Source organism: Gopherus evgoodei, chromosome 7, assembly GCF_007399415.2.
Source record: "Gopherus evgoodei ecotype Sinaloan lineage chromosome 7, rGopEvg1_v1.p, whole genome shotgun sequence".
NCBI classification, from domain to species: domain Eukaryota; kingdom Metazoa; phylum Chordata; order Testudines; family Testudinidae; genus Gopherus; species Gopherus evgoodei.
In genome coordinates this window covers 74,393,974-74,414,236 of record NC_044328.1, presented here as the reverse complement: position 1 = coordinate 74,414,236, position 20,263 = coordinate 74,393,974, and the positions used below count along the sequence as shown (strand labels likewise).

Below are 20,263 nucleotides of genomic sequence, written 5' to 3'. Positions count from 1 at the left end.
CACAAGTCCATGGGGCCTGATGCAGTGCATCCGAGGGTGCTGAGGGAGTTGGCTGATGTGGATTGCAGAGACATTGGCCATTATCTTTGAAAACTCGTGGCAATTTGGGGAGTTCTGGATGCTTGAAAAAGGCAAATATAGTGCCCATCTTTAAAAAAGGGAAGAAGAAGAATCTGGGGAACTACAGACCAGTCAGCCACACCTCAATCCCTGGACAAATCATGGAACAGGTCCTTAAGGAAACCATTTTGAAGTGCTTGGATGAGAGGAAGGTGACCAGGAACAGTCAACATGGATTTATTAAGGGCAAGTCATGCCTGACCAACTAATTGCCTTCTATGCTGAGATAAATGACTCTGTGGATATGGGGAAAGTGGTGGATGTGATATATCTTGACTTTAGAAAAGCTTTTGATACAGTCTCCCACAGTATTCTTACCAGCAAGTTTAAAAAATATGGAATGGATGAATGGACTATAATGTGGATAAGATCGTTGGGCTCAACGGGTAGCGATCAATGGCTTGATGTCTAGTTGGCAGCCGGTATCAAGCAGAGTGCCCGAGGGGTTGGTCTTGGGACCAATTTTGTTCAATATCTTCATTAATGATCTGAATGATGGGATGGAATACACTCTCAGCAAGTTTGCAGACACACTAAACTGAGGGAAAGTGGAGGGTAGGGATAGGGTCCAGAGTGACCTAGACAAATTCGAGGATTGGGCCAAAAGAAATCTGATGAGGTTCAACAAGGACAAGTACAGAGCACTGCACTTAGGATGGAAGAATCCCATGCACTGCTACAGGCTGTGGATCAACTAGCTAAGCAGCAGTTCTGCAGAAAAGGGCCTGGAGATACAGTGGACAAGAAGCTGGATATGAGTCAACAGTGTGCCCTTGTTGCCAAGAAGGCTAACATCATATTGGGCTGTATTAGTAGGAGCATTGCCAGCAGATCGAGAGAAGTGATTATTTCCCTCTATTTGGCACTGGTGAGGCTACATCTGGAGTACTGCATCCAGTTTTGGGCCCATAATTACAGAAAGGATGTGGACAATTGGAGATAGTCCAGTGGAGGGCAACGAAAATTATTAGGGAGCTGGAGCACATGATTTATGAGGAGAGGCTGAGGGAACTGGGCTTACTTAGTCCGTAGAAGAGAAGAGTAGAGGTTGGATTTGATAGCAGCTTTCAACTACCTGAAGCGGGGTTCCAAAGAGGATGAGCTTGGATGTTCTTAGATGACTGAACAAGGAGCAATGGTTTCAAGTTGCAGTGGGGGAGGTCTAGGATGGCTATTTGGAAAAACTATTTCACTAGGAGGGTTGTGAAGCACTGGAATGGGTTACCTGGGGAGGTGGTGGAATCTGCATCTGTCAAGGCTGAATTCCCACTCTGGCACTTTGAGTGCAGAAGGTGGGGGCCTGCAAGGATACTAAAAATCAATACTGGCCACTCCAGGCTTGTATTAATCTTCCAAGGTTACAGCTTTTCTCTGACCTTGGCTTGGTAAAGGCTGCCACAACCCAAATGCAAAAAAACTCCTTGAACCCAGGAAGGCGCACTTGGGAATGCCTCCCTGTGGAGTACTCTTAAGCCCTTTTACCCCCCTCTGGGTAAGAGCTAAGAAAGAAAACAAAGGAAATTAGCTTAGGAAATGCTACCAGTTAATGAAACAATATGCACAAACCTCTTAGGACACAAAAATCCAATCCTTTTATTTAAAAAGGTAAATTTTTATTAAAAACAAAAAGGAAGGAAATACATCTGGAACTTAAGCTTTTGCTAGATTTTAAAAGAGCAATTCCAAAACTGAAGCACTCCAAATAGGTTTCTTGGGGGTTCATCTGAAAGGTTACAAGCAAACAAAAGCATGTGGGGTTAGTACAGATGAGACCCACAAGCCAAAGTAAAGAAATAAACCTGATAACGTCTAGCTAAAGATTCCCTGTCCCAGTGATTCCTTCTAAGTATGGAATATAATTTTTCTTACCTGGTTCAAACCTTACACAGCATTCCTGCTTATAGCATTCCTGCTCCATGTCCCTTAAGCCCAGAGAGAACAACAGAAAAGGGAAAGTTTCTTTCCCCAATTTAAAAAGTTCTACCTTCCCATTAAAGCAGCATTGGCTATTGGTCAGTGCCCAATTCCTTTTCTTTACCTCAGGGACTTTTAACCCTTTACAGGTAAAGCAAGCAGAGAACCGCTCCCAAGAGAGATTTTACAGCTAAACTGACTGGCTGGCTGAGTATACGTAAAGGGAGCTTACCCCCCACCCCCACTTCATTTATCAGACTATCCATAGAGGTTTTTAAGGCCCGGCTTGACAAAGCCCTGCCTGGGATGATCTAGTTGGTGTTGGTCCTGCTTTGAGCAGGGGGTTGGACTAGATGAGCTCCTGAGGTCTCTTCCAACCCTAATATTCTATGAACCCAACCCTATAATTGGCATTATTGGCTATCTCCGCAGAGGGGACTCGAATTCCCTTCTTCCCCTCAGATGTTGGCCCTCCAGGGCTCCTGCTCTGTGATTAAGCAGAGGCCTATGGGGCTGTGAATCAGGCAATTTCCACCAGTGTGAAATTGTCTTTAAAAATATAGAAAGAAACTAGTGGGTGGGAGGCCTTGGGCAATCAGGAGAGGGTGACTCCAGGGTAAATGAAGAACAGCTACCCGGACTAAAGCATCACATGGAGTCGCTGGCCAAGGTCACTGCCACAAAGAGGATGGGTTATTTTTAGGACAGACCAAGTTACAGCCAGTCTTTCACACTTTTATGGCTTTGGTTATATTATCCTCATGCAGGTCTTGTCTCTATTACTCGAGGGCCAGTAAACTCTTGTGCCTGTACTCTGCATGAGTCAGGCGGGAAAAGGTCATATCTTTTTAAAAGATAAAGCGGAATCACATTGCTGAACTGTGCTTAGGGCTGGGCTGAGCTTGCATGGGAAGATACATATACCCTGGCACCCACCCTGCAATGCAGCCCCTTTGAGGTGGGAGCGGGCATTTGTCTGACAGGCCATTGCATCTATTCAGAACAGAAACACCCTGCTGAAGCTTCCCTGGGGAGGGAGAATATAATAGCCCATGCTGGGATTTGGCCACCCTGCCTGAGTTAAGACAAAAAACTGACAGTGGATCTTTAATAACCACCAGGGTCCTGGACCTCAGCTAGATGTCCTCATGTGCAAGCCAGCAGTGGAGCACCCCCAAACTCCATACTGGGGCATTGTGTCACTTCTGATTTGGAGGGCAGGTAACTGAGTCATTTGTACCATTTCCTACAGCATGTGGGTTTCCTTTGGGTTCTTCCATTGATTAGTGACAGGGTCCTGGTCAGCTCAGCAGAGCTGGTCAGAGCATTGTCTTTAACACAGCAGCCTGCACTCAGCATCCTGTAACAATCCCCTTTACATATTAAACTCTCCTTGTATCTAGCTAGCTGTTGTGACTGAGGCAATATAATTGAGTCTGCCCTTGTGAGACACAAGCATGGTCTGCTGATCACAATACCTACATCGCTGGTTCTATTGGCAGCATGTGTTGCACTATGGATCAACCAAGCGATGCTCTGGGAATGTCTGTAGGGCTGGTTGGTACCAAGTTCCCTTACCAATGTATCCTGTATGCTCCTGAATTCCCAGCATCTTCTGTGATGCCTTAGTGAGACAAATCTCCAGAACCAACTTTTAATAAGTCACCCTAGAGTAAGGGGGGACTCACATACTACCTCCTAGGCCTTTTCTCCCAGATATCTTGTCTCCTGGCAAACAGAACCAGCCACCCTTAGTAATGCTAAGGTCTAGCTCTTATACAGCACTTTTTGTCAGTAGATTTTAAAGCTCATTACCAAGGGGATCAGTAGCATTATCTCCAGTTTACAGAAGGGGAAACTGAGGCATGGGCCCAAGGTTACCCAGAAAGTCAGTGGTGAAGTTGGGAACAGAATCCAGATCTGCTGAGTCCCAGAATAGTGCTCTATCCTTTAGGCAACACTGCCTCACAAGCATGCCACTTGCCTACCTTCACTATCCAGCTGAACCCCTGCAGAGTGGTGCAACCACTCCAGCCTGGCACAGGGCTCTGACATGAGCCTGTTGGCTCTGAGCTATGGCTTCTCTTAGCTCCTGGCTGAGCCCATCAGCAATGAACTGATTGTTAGCCTCATGGCAATGGTGGGGGGTTATGGTACCTGAATATTCCAATTGCCTCCTATCAGAGGGGTAGCCGTGTTAGTCTGGATCTGTAAAGCAGCAAAGAATCCTGTGGCACCTTATAGACTAATAGACGTTTTGGAGCGTGAGCTTTTGTGGGTGAATACCCACTTCATCAGATGCATGTAGTGGAAATTTCCAGGGGTAGGTATATATATGCAGGCAAGCTAGAGATATGAGGTTAATTCAATCAGGGAGGATGAGGCCCTCTTCTAGCAGTTGAGTTGTGAAAACCAAGGGAGAAGCTGGTTTTGTAGTTGGCAAGCCATTCACAGTCTTTGTTTAATCCTGAGCTGATGGTGTCAAATTTGCATATGAACTGAAGCTCAGCAGTTTCTCTTTGAAGTCTGCTCCTGAAGTTTTTTAGCTGCAGGATGGCCACCTTAAGATCTGCTATAGTGTGGCCAGGGAGGTTGAAGAGTTTCTCCTACAGGTTTTTGTATATTGCCATTCCTAATATCTGATTTGTGGCCATATCATGGTATAATTGCCCACTCTGAACCTTAGCGTCCAAAAGATGGGGTACCAGGATGAATTCCTCTAAGCTCAATTACCAGCTTAGAACCTGTAGCGCTGCCACCAACTAGGAATTCCAGTGCCTGGTACACTCTGGTTCCCCCAAAACCTTGCCCGGGGACCCCCAAGACCCAAACCCTCTGGATCTTAACACAAGGAAAGTAAACCCTTCCCTCACCGTTGCCTCTCCCAGGCTTCCCCTCCCTGGGTTACCCTGGAAGATCACTGTGATTCAAACTCCTTGAATCTTAAAACAGAGAGGAAAATGCACCTTCCCCCCTCCTTCTCTCTTCCCCTCCCAGATTCTCCCTGACAGAGACAGTAATCCTAACACAGAGAGAAATTAGCCTCTCTCTCCCCCTTCCCTCCTTTCTCCCCACCAATTCCCTGGTGAATCCAGACCCAGTCCCCTGGGGTCTCACCAGAATAAAAAAACAATCAGGTTCTTAAACAAGAAAAGCTTTTAATTAAAGAAAGAAAAAAACAGTAAAAATTATCTTTGTAAATTTAAGATGGAATATGTACAGGGTCTTTCAGCTATAGACACTGGGAATACCCTCCCAGCCTAAGTATTCAAGTACAAATTAAAATCCTTTCAGCAAAATACCAATTTGAACTCCTTTCAGCCAAATACACATTTAAACTTCTTCCAACCAAATACACATTTGCAAATAAAGAAAACAAATATAAACCTAACTCGCTTTATTTACCTACTACTTACTCTTCTGAACTTATAGAGCCTGTATTGGAGAGATGGAGAGGAACCTGGTTGCACATCTGGTCCCTCTGGGCCCCCAGAGTGAACAACAACCAAAACTAATAGCACACACAAAAACTTCCCTCCCTAAGATTTGAAAGTATCCTGTCCCCTGATTGGTCCTCTGGTCAGTGACAGCCTGGCTCACTGATCTTGTTAACCCTTTACCGGCAAAAGAGATATAAAGTACTTCTGTTCTATTAACTCCTACTATCTGTTTATGACAGTCCATTTAGCCTTTTCTGTAGAGACTGTCCAGTTTGGCCGATGTACATAGCAGAGGGGCATTGCTGGCATATGATGGCGTATATTACATTGGTGGATGTGCAGGCGAATGAACTGGTGATGGTGTGGCTGATCTGGTTAGGTCCTGTGATGGTGTCGCTGGTGTAGATATGTGGGCAGAGTTGGCGTCGAGATTTGTTCCACGGATTGGTTCCTGAGCTAGAGTTATTATGGTGCGGTGTGCAGTTACTGGTGAGAATATGTTTCAGGTTGGCAGGTTGTCTGTGGGCGAGGACTGGCCTGCCACCCAAGGCCTGTGAAAGTGTGGTATCATTGTCCCAGATGGGTTGTAGATCCCTGATGATGCATTGGAGGGGTTTTAGCTGGGGACTGTATGTGATGGCCAGTGGAGTCCTGTTGGTTCCTTTCTTGGGTTGTCTTGCAGTAGGAGGCTTCTGGGTACATGTCTGGCTCTGTTGATCTGTTTCCTTATTTTCTCTTGCGGGTATTGTAGTTTTGAGAATGCTTGGTGCTTGATTGCCTCCTGTTCTTTAGTTAGGCCTTTCCTCAATTTCAGACAGTTTTAGGTTTCCCTGCAGTCTGCCCCTGTAGCTCCCCGCAGGCCCGGCTGTAGCAGGCAGGCCTTATGGGTGGATGGGCTGATGTGTCCTTGTGTAATTATAGCATGTCAAGGTGATCGGTGGCTTTGTTCTTCGACCTTTGTGTCTAATGCCTGTCACCAAACCAATGCACTCCCTAGCAGCTTCATTAAATACCTTTCTCCTGCCAGGCTCTTATACAAGGGCTCAGCCCTAATGGGTGTGTCCCACAGCTCTTCCGGACAGTGCCTACATTGTCAGATGTTACCTACCACAGCCTGAGCATCTGCTCACTGAAGATACAGTGCTGGTTTTGCTACTAGCAGCTCTGGGTATATGCTACCACTGGACCGATTGCCAGCAACACCTGTGTATCAAAGTGATGTAAATCTGCATTGACTTCAGCTGGAGCTATTTTGATCTGCACTAGCCGAGGCTCTGGTCCAACAGAGGATGTGTTTCTTTATTTACTCTCATGTCACGACTCAGGGTGGAGACTAGGAGAATTGCATCCAGTGTCGTTCCTGTCTGCTCACGCCCTCCTTCCTCCCTGTACGTGTCCATGCAGCATGGGTCACCCCCTAAAGTGAAGCATGTGCCTCACTGATTTCCTTACTCATAGTGAAGGGTTGAGATTTTGTCAGGGTTATTTTTAGTAAAAGTCAGACTGGTCATGGGCAATAAACAAAAATTCACGGGGGTCCTGACCTGTCTGTTACTATTACTAAACATACCAGGGGGAAGGGAGGTCTGAGGGAATGGGTCAGGAATGACACCTGGAATTCATAACTTTGCTAGATGCTAAGAATCCAGGGTGTGTCTGTTCAGTCCATGATTGTCAGTGTCAAGCAGTTATGAATTTAAGCTCCCAGGCTTGTCTTTTGAAAGGTTGTGCAGGTTTCCTTTGAGGATGAGGACTGAGGGTTTGTGAAAAACCCCCCTCTCCTGGTCTACAAACAAATCCCACAATCTCTCCAAGCTCATCATCAGAAGCAGGCTCCCCACAGACCAGGACCCACCAATTCAAAGCAGCACCAGACCCTGCCAGAACAACATATTTAAAACCTGCAGACATATCTCCACTGCTACAATGATCAATACCCTCCACGAAGTGCTGTGATGGTGTACCCTATAAGGTTTCATGGGAATATGCTTATGAATGTATATGTAATATAACTGGAATATGATTTATGCTACATATGCCATGTAACATATCTCTTGTAAAGGTTATGATCTACTGAATCATATAATCCTATTTGTATAAGTGTATCATTTTTGTATTTGAAGTTATGAATATTGGCTGGGCACTGGCTTGATTTTTAAGTAGCCTTTGTAAAGCATTTGGTCAGCTTCTTGAGAAAGGAGTGTGCAAATTAAGTGTCCAATCAAGAAGAACTTAAGGGCAATGGATCTGGGAGGCTCCAATCACACTAAGAAATCTACATGAGTTCAAGGTAGCAGGTAAGCCTGGCTGCTGCCTGTGAAATCTGAAATCATGCAGGGACATGTGACTTGCCCATGTGACTCCAAAACTCCATCATGGAGCTGGACTTTGCATAAGCGAGAGGAGTTCTCCACCCAGAAGAGAAAGCCTATTTAAACCTGTGGGAGAGCTCTCCATTTTGTCTTCAACTGGCCTAAGAGATAGGTCCTCTCCACCCCAAGGATAACCTGAAAGAAGCTGTAACAAAGGACAGTAACTTCATGGGGGTGTGAGGATTGCTGGACCCAGGCTAGAAGGAGATTAGTCTGTAAAGGAAGCCTACTGGGTGAGGTTTTTATCTGTATTCAGTTTTCTTAGACATAGACTTGCGTGTTTTATTTATTTTGCTTGGTAATTCACTTGTTTCTGTCTGTCACTACTTGGAACCCACTTAGATCCTGCCAACTTCACCACTGGATGGGTTGGATCACAGAATCCCTTTGGGGCATGTGGTTCAGACCCTGGGTCTGTGTTGGAGCAGATGGGCGTGTCTGGCTCAGCAAGAAATGGTGCTGGAGTCCTAAGCTGGCAGGGAAAGCAGGGGCAGAAGTAGTCTTGGCACATCAGTTGGCAGCCCCTAGGAGGTTTCTGTGATCCAACCCGTCACACATGCCTTTCAAGATCCATGGGTCCTACATGTGTGTAAGAAGGGTCTGAATGAGTTCTCCCAGTTTGAGCCAGTTTTGTGTTGTATTGTTGAAAAAGAATCCCTTGATACTGAACGCAGCCCTTGTTGCTGCTGGATCCACATGGCAGAAGGGTTACATTTTGGGGGCTTGTCCAGGATGTGCAAGAGTGGAACACCACATCTAGCTACAAGACCCCAGACCCTTCAGGGAGAGATCTAGAAAGATTGCTGCCTCTGAGATGAAGATGTGCGGAATCATCTTCAAGTGCTGATTGCGAATGGTATCATTACAGAGTCCCACAGCGCATAAGCCTCTCCCATTGTGGTGGTCAGTAAGAAGAGCAGGAAAATCCGGATGGCCCTAACAGTTGCACTGTAGCTGACCAATACACCATGCCTTGGGTACAAGATGCCTTGGACTGTTTGTTGGGGCACCAGTGGTTCTCTGTGTTGGATCTTCGAAGTGGATACTATCAGATCCCTCTAGGAGAAGAAGATACGGAGAAGATGGCCTTCATTTGTCTTTTGGGTTTTATCAATTTGAGCGCATGCCCAGAGGGATTTCTGGAGCACTTGCTACATTTCAGAGTCTATGGAGAAAGTTGTGGGAGACATTAATTTAGTGCATTATTTGGATGACCTGATCGTGTTTGGAAGAATCTTGAAGAAGCATGAAGAAAGACTTCTTAAAGTTCTAGATCGGTTGGAAGCCTAGGGTATTTAGGCCCCTTTCTGGCACACCTGTGCCACCAATGAGACTGCCCTGTGATGACATATCTATGTTATTAGACAGTGGAGACATACAGGTGGAAGATGTACTGGATGTCTTGGACCTTCCCTATTAAATAAGAGATGCAGGGACCGGTGCCATACCGAGGGATCCTCAAAGGAACCCTCACCAATCCCTTTGCCCAAGAAGTATGTCTTCCTCCCTTGCCCCACCCTGAAATGTCGCACTCTCAATAGGCAGGCACAGAAGTTATAAGGCTGGTAGCCGTGTACATTTCATAAGGCCCTGGGGTGGCTAGTGAAGAAACTAATACACTTAGTTCACAGGCTTGTGGAAAGCCATAGTGGGTTTCCTGAGGCCCTTGTGGAAACAAATGGAGTTTGGTATATATAGGAATGTGAATTTGTCAGAAGGATCAAATTGTGGCTGGGGGAGGATGTCAAGCAGGTCTGAATGACTTTCTCCCCTACATCTCGTGGTGAGCTTGTGGAAAGAGACTTCAAAGTGATGTCATTTGCAGGGACACACCCACCTTGCCTAGGTGCTCAGCAGGAGGGGATTGCTTGGCCAAATGGTCACTTGTGGCTGTGTTGGATCTCCAGTCTCCTTGTTATGGAGCAGGAGTGATAAAGGTTGTTATCCTTGTTGTGTGAATCGAGGGCAGCAGAACTGTACCTGGCATACCCCAATGGAGGGACTCACCTCAACTGAATGGCACTCACTAGGCAGGGGACATGGGTTCCAAAGCCTAATGAGTTGAGAGGGGCTGTGTCCAAAGATCTTAGTACCAGCTGACCTTCATGGTATAATAAGAGCTACTTTTAGATTCAATTGAGAGTCTTGTTACATGCTGCAGACCTGAAATCACTGATATGTAGTATGAAAAGTGGGGATTTTCTGTTGTTATGTTATATGTGAGTCTTATTATTTTCATGAATGCTGTGTGACTCAGTTTCCCTATATATTGCATCAATGTTTAGGAGGTGAGAATAAATGTATGTGACTCTTGGGTGCAGGGAGTTGCTCCAACTGCCTGTACAGATGCTATGGCTGCCCCTTGTAACCTGAGACCCAGGAAGGGGAAGCAACCTGGTGACTCTTGGCCTGTGAAGCAAGCAAAGGCCAGAGAAGGAGCAATGGGCAGGGCAGGGACAAGGCAGCTGGAAGCAAGTCAGTATCAGCTGGTTTGGGGCTCAAGGTGACCACAGCCCTGGCTCTGGGCTCCCTTCCCCCAAGATGGGCTTGGCTGAAAGTCCCTGATTTCTGCGCTAACAAGTTCTGTCCTATGCTGTGTTCATGTTGACTAATAAACCTTTTTTACTGCTGGCTGAGAGTCATGTCTGACTGCAGAGTTGGGATACAGGGCCCTCTGGCTTCCCCGGAGCCCTGCCCGGGTGGACTTGCTGCAGGAAAATCATGGGTGGAAGGGGATGCTGAATGGTCCAAGGTCAGACCCAGGAATGTCAAAGCTGTGTAAGCCTCTTTCCCTGGAGACAGTATGCACAGAGAGAGGAGGCTCCCCCAGAGTCCTGACTGTCTTTGTAGGGCGTAGTTCCAGAGCTTTCACCCTACATATTAGACCTATTTTGGGACAGTGTCTCTATTGCAGGTGATGCCCAGTGTGCACCAGCAGTGAGGCTCCCCCACTAACAGCTAAAATCACTGAGAGCTGTGTTAAGTGTGGGGCCCTGAAGATGTCTTGGAAAGTGGCCAGCTGGACAGCTGGTGGAGAGGCACAGCAGTGGCCAGCAGGGAGGCTGGTGGAGAGGGCCAGAGCAGAGTCCAGCAGAGGCATGGCAATTGGCCATTGGGGCAACAAGCAAGTACCCGAGCAGTTGGAGCGTGTAAGGTGCTCCTTACCCATCCTCTCCACACAGGGTGGAGGTAAACTCTGCGAATGAACCTCTGAACTCTGGTGTTGCACTGGCCAAGGACAGCAGCTCTGAGTGGGGTACAGAGCAGAGATGGGCACATTAAAGGGACTTTTGGGTTGCTGGATTTAAGACCCTGAGGTGAAAAGGACACTGCCAACTTACTTGGGGGGTGGGTCTTTTGCTTATGGTTTGTGTTTATGGTCCCTAGTTGAGGTGTTTTCCCAAATTAATGCTGAGTTAATTCCCTCCTTTTATTAAAAGATTTTGCTACACTCAGATTCTGTGCTTGTGAGAGGGGAAGTTGTGCCTCTTAGAGTAACCCATGGAGCGGTGTGCAATTGTCTCAGGTCACTGGGTGGGGGCTCGAGCCGGTTTTGCGTTGTATTGTTGAAAAGGAACTCCTAGATACTGAACCCAGCCCTTGTTGCTGCTGGCTCCACCTGGCAGAAGGGTTACACTTGCCTATCACAACGTATGATGTACATCCTCTAGTGCACAAGATGCCCAACAACAGCCTATGCGGGTGAAACCAGACAATCACTATGCTCTCGAATGAACTCGCACAGAAAAATGAAACACCAAACCACCCCCTCACCTGGGGGTGAACGCTTTTCACAAAGCGTTCACTCCATAGCTGACTGATCAGTCCTCATCTTCAAAGGAAACTTGCACAACACTTTCAAAAGATGCTTTCTGGAAGCTTAACCTCCTAACTTTGCTAGGCACTAAAATCATGCACTCAGGCTTGGATTTTCATTCCCTGAGTGACACAGTTATACTGACCTTAGCCCACCATTTTAGAGTGACCACATAGTAAATATGAAAAATCGGGACGGGGTGGAGGGTAATAGGCACCTAAATAAGACAAAGCCCTGAATAACAGGCCATTTGGTCACCCTACCCCATGTAGACAGCACTAGGTCGGTGGGAAAGCTTCTCCCACCAACATAGCTGCCGCCTCTTGCAGAGGTGCTGTTATTAAGCCAATGGGAGAACTATTGCCCATCAGCTTAGAGTGGCTTCACCAGACACACTACAGCGGCACAGCTGCACTATGGAAATTTGTAGCGTAGACCTGCCCTGAATAGACACACTAGGTTCATGGCTTATTACAACAATCTGTAACCTATTAGGCTATGTCTACACTACAGCCCTTACAGCGCACAACTGTACCACTACAGCTGCTTCTGCCGCAAGGTCTCCTGTGTAGCTGTGCTTTGCTGGCAGGAGAGAGCTCTCCTGCTTACATCAGTGAAGAAGGTGTTTTTTTCACACTCCTGATCAACAAAAGTTTTAGCAACAAAAGTGCTAGTGTAGACAAAGCCTTAGTTTCCCGGACTTGGAGAAGAGCTCTGTAGCTCTGTGTAGCTCAAAAAGCTTGTGTCTCTCACCAACAGAAGACAGTCCAATAAAAGGTATTACCTCATCCATCTTGTCATTTTGGAGTCCTTCTTCCTTAGTCTTTCAATCATTTCTCCTATTAACCACTATGTCACCAGTACATACCCCAACACTACACACGATTACAATAATGCCTACCTCTTACCTAGCATTTTTACAAGTAGATCCTCGACAGCAGGAGCGCTGGCAGCCTTTTTGGTGGGCCTGGGCGGAGGAAGGTCCTGCCCCGAAATGGCACCCCCCCAATGGAGGCGGCAGAAGGTCCTGCCCCCAAAATACCGCTGATGACAGAGGTGGCCGAACATCCGGCCGCCGCGGTCGCTGCCCCTCAAATGTTAGTGCCCTAAACGACCACCTAGGTTGCCTAATGGGTTGCGCCAGCCCTGCTCAACAGGTTAGTATCACTGGCCCCACTTTACCAATGGGTAAACTGAGGAAGTGGACGGGCAAGTGACTTGTTCAAGGTCACTCAGCAGTAGAGCTGTACAGGTAAGTGATTATTCTGTTCCCTGGCTGAACTGAAAAATTGGCGGTGGTGTGTGTGTGTGGGAATTGTTTTGGTGCAAATTAAATGTTTTGATTCATATTTGAGTTTAACCTTTTAAAATAAAATTTAAGTAAAATTCATATGTAATCTTTAATGGAAAAATCCAAATATTTCCTTTAAAAAATGTCAGAATGAAACATTGGGATTTTTTTTGTTTGGTTTTGGCCCAAACAATTCGGCAAATTCGGCACAATTTCACAAAATGCTCACCTCATTGACATCAATCTGCATTTTATGCTGAAAAAAGTTTCCAGTGAAAAATTTCACTTATGCTAAACAATCTGTTCAAACCTTGCATTTAGCAGGGCTACTTTGAGTTAGTTTTCCAAACCTGAAGACGAGCTCTTGAAAGCCTCTCTCTCTCACAAACAGAAGTTGGTCCAATCTTCTTAGCATATGCACAAGGTGCCTCAGGTGGCATGTGATCAGGATTCATCACCGAATTTGGGCTGCTGTTTGGATCATTACCTTCCCTAGCCCAGGGCCGGGTACTGATGGGGAATGCTATGTGAATGCTGATTCCTGCCCCCCATTAGTCTAATAAGAGATATTGCCTCACCCACCTTGTCTCTCTAATAGCCTGAAACCAACATAGCTACAACAACACTGAAAAATGTGTGTCATGCTACTGTGGACTCTGGTGACTTTCCTCCTAGGGCCTTGCACAGTCCCTAGAGTGGGAGACATGCAAAGCACTGATCCAGAGACAGCCATACTGTCTCTGAGAGAAGGAGACAGATTCTGCATAAGGACATCTTATCAGAGCAGCCTTTATTTAAACCCTTCTTTGAACCACCTAACTGGTGATTTTCACAGGCTTGATGCATGGTCATCTCCTTAATAATTAGGGACAACAAAGCATGTGCTGCAGCCAGGAAGCCAGCTCTGTAGATTCTGAGATATAAGGCCATGCACAACCTGTGCGGGAAAACCCTCTTCGCTCCATGCTGCCTTTGTCACACAGGCAGTGTTGTCACCTCCTGCTATGACAGAAGGCCAAAAAAATACCACATTTGAAAATACAGCAGGAATGATTCTGCCATTCAGTGCAGTTAATTTATGTTATTTCTCAGCTGGTCAGCAGATACGGTCTACACATCAAACACAAACAGGTGCTGGGAAGGACACTGGAGTTCAGGGGATGCGCAATAGGTTTGATCCATCATAGCCTAGGACACAATCATCTTTGAGAGATGTTTATCATACGTGTCACATACATGATTACATGTTCAGCAAAGGCACATACAAGAGACAATTGCATGGAGTCACACAGGGAACAGAAAAGCATCAGTGCAGACACACTAGCTACAGGAATTGCTTACATTGTGGGTGAAATTCACACACCCAGAACCACTGCATGAGGCTAGAGAAGCAGCCTTTCTGCTACAAGTTACACAGGGGTGAAGGGAAAAGGCATCCACCTTCCAGTCTACAGGTGGGGCACAGGGAACCCTTGCAGCCCTGCTGGGGTCATGACTCCACTCCTGGGTTGAAATAGGAGCCAAGAACCCTACACATATCCTGAGTCTGGGATTTGGGACCAGTGACCTGTGAGATTTTGGATCCGCTGGCCATGCCATGATCCTGCTCCCAACTCCTCACTCTGTGGCGGCTGATGTGGAGCCAGCTCTACCACAGGGTGAGTGTAGAGTTCCTCTCCCCAACCCCCCAGTGCAGTGGAGCCATGGCTGCTTTGCTGCACTGAGAAGTCTTCTCCATCCCTGCTGGGTGAATTTCCCCTGCTATGAACTCCCATCCTAATGCATCTGAATTAAACCGTCCTGGAAGGGAACGGAAAAGCATTCAAACACACACCAAGGAGAACAAGAAATGTATAAACCCAGAATGAGAAACAAACAACTTTACAGAAAAAGACCTTGGAAAATCTGTTCTTCCCTCACATTCCTGCAAGAGCTGAGTTCAGGATTCTCCATTTCCCTCACTTGTGGCTGAGTCCTGCTCCCACAGAAGCCGATGACATAATTTTCATTGGGGCAAGATCAGGGCCTCAAAATGGACTGCTTGGCTTTAGGTGTTTGGGATATCTCCCCAGCTCTGGCAGCAAATGCTGCCCCACACGTGCTTGAATTGCATGCAGGAAAATCAGTTCAGGGGCTAACCCAGGAGCCTCAACTCAAGAGATGACAGGCAGCCGAAAAAGATCTTTTAAAAAATAGAACCATTTTTGTTACAATTAAGCCTTCAGGCCCCCAGTCAGCTACTGATCTGAGCAATGAAACCCAGCTATGAAACATGTATTTACAAAAGTCTGTAGGATCTGTTGCTGTGCACACGTCACTCCAGCTGGACCTCTGTGGGCTTGCCAAAGCTCTGTGTTCTTGTTCTCAAACATTTAGGATGCTGCTTTTGTTATTAGAGTTGCTGTTTGAAAGAGGCACCTGTATCATTGTGTGATTAGAGTTTACAGAGGATCTCTGTTACATTTCGTATCCTGGGAAATTCTAATTTCCTGACATGGTCCCTTTGCACTTTAATAAGTGAAGAATAACTTCAGAGTGTGATAAATATTACAGCCTGCAGTGAATGGGTAACCATGGTCTAACACCACCCAATACATCAGAGACCATTTTTATATACAGATTTAAGAGGATATTTGAGTTTAATACAGTTTACCCCTTTGTGATGCATTTGTGATTAGCATATTTCAAATCCCTTTATTCCTGTCCTGAACTTTTGTATAGTACTGCTACTAAGCAACTGCCATCTTCCACACCAGAGGTGCATTTCAGTGGTCGGTGAAGTGATTTCTTTATACTGCATATAAGTAAACAAATCAGTAGAGAACTTTGGGATGACAGTTACTATATAAAATGGAAGTTAACATAACTGAAATCTAAAATCTCATACTGGCTAATTTCACTGAACAATCTCCTGCAATGTTACTTATCAAAGCTATTTAATTGCTGGTGTCAGAGTTTACTGCTGTGACCAGAAACATATGAAATAATGAAATGGACGATCTGGAATGTAGGAGCAGTTGGATTCTCAATTGGTGTAAATGAGCATATCCCAACTGAATTCACTGCCACTTCACACCAGCTGAGAATCTGGCCCAGTATCAATAGTTGGTGGCATCAACTCCGGGGGTGGGGGGGGGGGAAGGGTGTAAAATAGTCTCAAGACAGGTGTAAAATGCTCAGAATAGGAGTATTTTCACACTGCGCTGAGATGCTGTCAATGGGCCTGTCGTTGCCACATTTCCACTGGATGGCCATTCTCAGCCCAACTTCAAGCAAAACTGTTTCCATGGCAAAACCCAGGGGAAATGTCATCATTTCACAGCTAGATGGCCGGTGCTCTGAAATTTCACAATTTGCAATTTTGGGAAACGGTGGGAATTCTAGCGTTAACAGAGGAGTTGGAAACCATGCTAATGGCCCAGCCATAGGTCTCCTTCAGCTGGTGCTTAAAGTGATCTGAAAAGAACAGGGGTGGGGGGAGGAGCTGTCAGATTCTGGGAACAGCAGCTTTGGTAAGAAATTGCTTAAAGGTGCCCCTCAGCGACCCTGCTCGACTGTGTGCAACCCCTGCAATCCTCCCCCCATGCCTACTCTCAATGCTGCCTTCAGAAACACAACCAATGTCCACCTATGCCTCAGAGCTCCTCCTTTCAGCCAGATGCCTCTCAGCTCAGCTCTGTGCCTGCTGAGTGAGGGGGTGAAGGCATGGCTACCACCGTGAGGCACGGAGGAAAAGCAGAAGTGATGAACAAGGTTAACCAGGCCCACAGGCTGGGGCATGGGGGAGAAGGGGACGGGAGAAGCAAAGAAGGCAACTGGTCAGGGCCCCAGGCAATTTAAAAGGGCACTGAGGCCCCTGACCGCCGCCACTACTGCGATAGCCATGGTCAGGAGCCCTGGGCCCCTTTAAAATCGCCCAGGCGGCCACAAGGCTCCTAATCACGTGTGGGGTGGTACTGGCGGCAGCGAAGGCAGCCAGGCAGACATGTAGAAGCCCTGGCCGTGCCAGAAGAGTGTGCCCAGCAGCTCGCTGGGCACCAGCCAGTGCAGGCACAGCACCGCCCAAATGTCAGGTGGACCTTTCTAGGGGGCCCAATGACTTCTGCCCTGAGGCCCAGGATTGCTGTTGGCGGGCCTGAGGTTAATTAGCACGTTTCTCTTTGCAACACATATATCCCTCCTTGTTTAGCAGCCCCCCACAACTGTAGCCTGTAAATGACTCTGTGTGTGTGTGTGTGTGAGAGAGAGAGAGAGAGAGAGAGAGCTGCAAAGATCCACTCTGGATCCAAATTTTCCTCACTGCTCTGAGGTGTTCAGATCTTGGGGAGATGGAGGGAGGGGGACAGGACAAGTTCAGCCAATTTACAGATACAGGAGCCAGCAGCACAGTCTGGATCCTGGTCTGAACACTTCCTTGAAGCCCAGAGGTGTTTGAACCTGGAGTTCTAGATCTATGGTGTTACACAACTTGGCAAATAAAAAACAATAACATCCATGATTCTGCACAGGATCAGCTGAGACAGACATCTTTGTTATAGTCTGTCTTTTTCGTGGCTAGTCTAACAACAGGGAATCAGCTGAGACTGACTCAATGCCCTGGGATCCAAGGTGGGATGGGAACATTCCGATGGGTGTCAGAAGTGCACATTAGACTGAGGCCGGGTGTTCTTAGGCGCCTGAGAGCCCGGTAACCCCGACTTGGGCAGGTTGGAGTAGATGCTGTTATCATTTTGGGGAGAGCTCCCACTGAGGTTGTTTCCCAGCATGTGCTTTGTCTCCCAGCCTCCTTGGTTTTCCTTCACCAGCGGGTCTAGGTTCCGCTGGAGCAGTTCTTCCTGCCTGGGCTGTTCCTCCTGTTACAGAGGGGACGAAATGGATGTTTGCACTGTCAATAATTTACCAAGAACACTACCAAAGGCTCCATCGCCACAGCTGGAGAGAACCTGGGCCATGCACTGATTGGGCTGCGCGCTTTTATTGGGGTCTCCTCTCCAACCCCATATACCTTCCATGGGCCACCAAGGGCTTGCAGATTAGCCTCATTGGAGTCTTTTTTAAAGGTGTGCAATTCCTTTCTGCAAAATGCTTGCAAGAATGTTCCAAGGGAATGCTCAGGCAAATGTCTATTCACTGGAGCATTCCCAGCAGCTGTGTTCACATGGCCATGCTGAGAGTCCTTTGTGGGTTTGGCAGTAGTTCTGAAAGCGCTCTGCCGTGGAGAGAGATCTGTGTACAGGTGATAATTAATGGGCCAGATGCCACTAGTGGATGTGGTCTGAGCATTAGGGTTGGAACACTGCAGGCAAGAGGTTTGGTGTCACATCCACCCTTAACGCAAAGGGCTTGTTCTTTCAAAGTGTTCAGCACTGCTATAGGAGCAGGGCCTGGAAGACAAGCTGCTAACTGACCCAATGCATTCAGGCAGGGAGAGACCCCCCAGGCCAGTCGGATGGGGACACGGCCTGCTTGCCAGGGAGCTGGCTGGGGTGTCTGTCTGAGGACAACTGACCTTGCTGATGTTGTCGAGCAGCTTGCCCACCAGGTCTTTCCTCTGCAGTTTGTTTCTCTCCAGTGCCTCCAGCTTGCTCACCACTGAATCAATCTTGGACACGATGCTGCCAATCGAGTGCTCCAGCTGCAGGACCCGTCGCAGGAGGCTGCGGAAGAGAGCACGAGCCCTTGTAAAACTTCCCCTATGACACAGGCAGGGTCAGTCGCAGAGAACATACAGAGCCTGGCCAGATCCCCCATGGGTGTTATCTGGCAGAGCTTCAGCCCAGTCAATGAAGCTCTGCTGATTGATACCAGCTGAGGCTCTGGACCCATGGCTATGCTTTCAGCTGTGGTTAATGATCATGCTTAAGACAAATTATGACCCAAGCAGGTTAACCACTGGCCAGGTAATGCGGATGGGGCCAAGCTATTTCCCCACGTGGTTAGATGAGCCTCCCAGAGCAGCCTTGTCCTGCTCCAACCTCTGTCTCAGTATGGCCCTACATGCCTGGCCCAGGATCATAGAACACCAGGGTTGGAAGGGACCTCAGGAGGTCGTCTAGTCCAACCTCCTGCTCAAAGGACCAATCCCAAACAGATTTTTGCCCTAGATCCCTAAATGGCCCCCTCAAGGGCTGAACTTACACCCCTGGGTTTAGCAGGCCAATACTCAAGCCACTGAGCTATCCCTCCTGCTTGATCCTGCCTGCTGTGGCAGAACCAGGATCTCCGGACTCCCCGTGCTATGTGTTAAGCCCTAGACTGTGCTCCCTCTTTGGGAGAAATAGTCCTGCCCTGCCTACATCCTCACGCCTGGAGAATAAGGGCCAGATCCTCAACTGGTGTTAATCAGGGTCATTCCTACACAAATCCTTCCTGCTGCACTGGCTGAGGGGGCCCATTCCACCCTCTGACCTGGGTCGGTAGCATGACCCCCGCCCCACCCTTGCAGCAGCAGATGGAGAGATTATTCCAGACACATGCCAGGAAATTACAAAAGGGGCCGGATGTGGCCTGGCCTTTCTGTGCGCGGTGGGGGAACAACATGACCAGGTCATGCTGGAAAGGTTTCACACCCGTGAGGCACAGGTGGATGTGGCTCCATGACGGGGCAGAGCAGCAGGAAATCAAGCTCTTTGCTTTCAGATGCTGGACTAGCATCAGCAGTGACCCACATTTGGAATTCTTCCTCAGATACACAGGTGGACTTATTGGCGTGATTGTTCTTTGCCTCCACAAGGGTCAGATTCTCATCCAGGTTGTTATCACCATAGGATTTGCCCAAGTTTTCAATCTCTGCATTCAAAGCAACCTAGAAGACAAAGAGAGAGACATACACACGTGGAAAGCTGGTTGTAGTTCTGGCCAGACTTACCAAAGCATATTTAATACCTAGCAACACAGGCTGTCAAAAACTCATCTTCCCTTGCGGTGTATGCAGAGATGCAGACATGGCACCCATTTATTTGACATGCCTGCCCCAGGATCAGGACCCAAGGAATTTTGGAGATTGAACAGTGTTAAAAAAGGGTTCCCTTCTCAGCCCACACCCCCATCCTTTACCCTTTTCTCCTCTAGGTCATGCCTCATTCGCTTCTGTTCCTCTTCATCAAGGACCTGGTTACCGTCTTTGTCAAATCTGGAAAAGGCTGCTGTGATCTCATGCTCGGCATGACCCAGCCTAATAAGACAGGATGCAAAGAGAATGGACCCAAGAAGACACAAGGAAGAGCAATTCAGTATGTTACTAGATTCTAACCAGAGAGTGTCACTGGGGTACCTGCCTTGGGATAAGAGCAGTGCATTGTAGGTAAAC

General features: G+C 47.4%; 1 protein-coding gene across 1 annotated transcript in view; it reads right to left on the bottom strand.

The window, feature by feature from the left end:
• Positions 1 to 16,067: 16,067 nt before the first annotated feature.
• Positions 16,068 to 20,263, bottom strand: part of PKD2L1 (polycystin 2 like 1, transient receptor potential cation channel) — a 36,776-nt gene continuing 32,580 nt past the window's right edge. Inside the window, exons 12-15 of the mRNA XM_030570994.1 lie at positions 20,011 to 20,128; positions 19,623 to 19,759; positions 18,464 to 18,611; positions 16,068 to 17,807 (exon numbers count right to left, since the gene is read on the bottom strand). Of these exons, the coding sequence (XP_030426854.1) occupies positions 17,589 to 17,807; positions 18,464 to 18,611; positions 19,623 to 19,759; positions 20,011 to 20,128 (622 nt within the window). The 3' untranslated portion in view covers positions 16,068 to 17,588. The remainder of the gene's footprint in view (positions 17,808 to 18,463; positions 18,612 to 19,622; positions 19,760 to 20,010; positions 20,129 to 20,263) is intronic.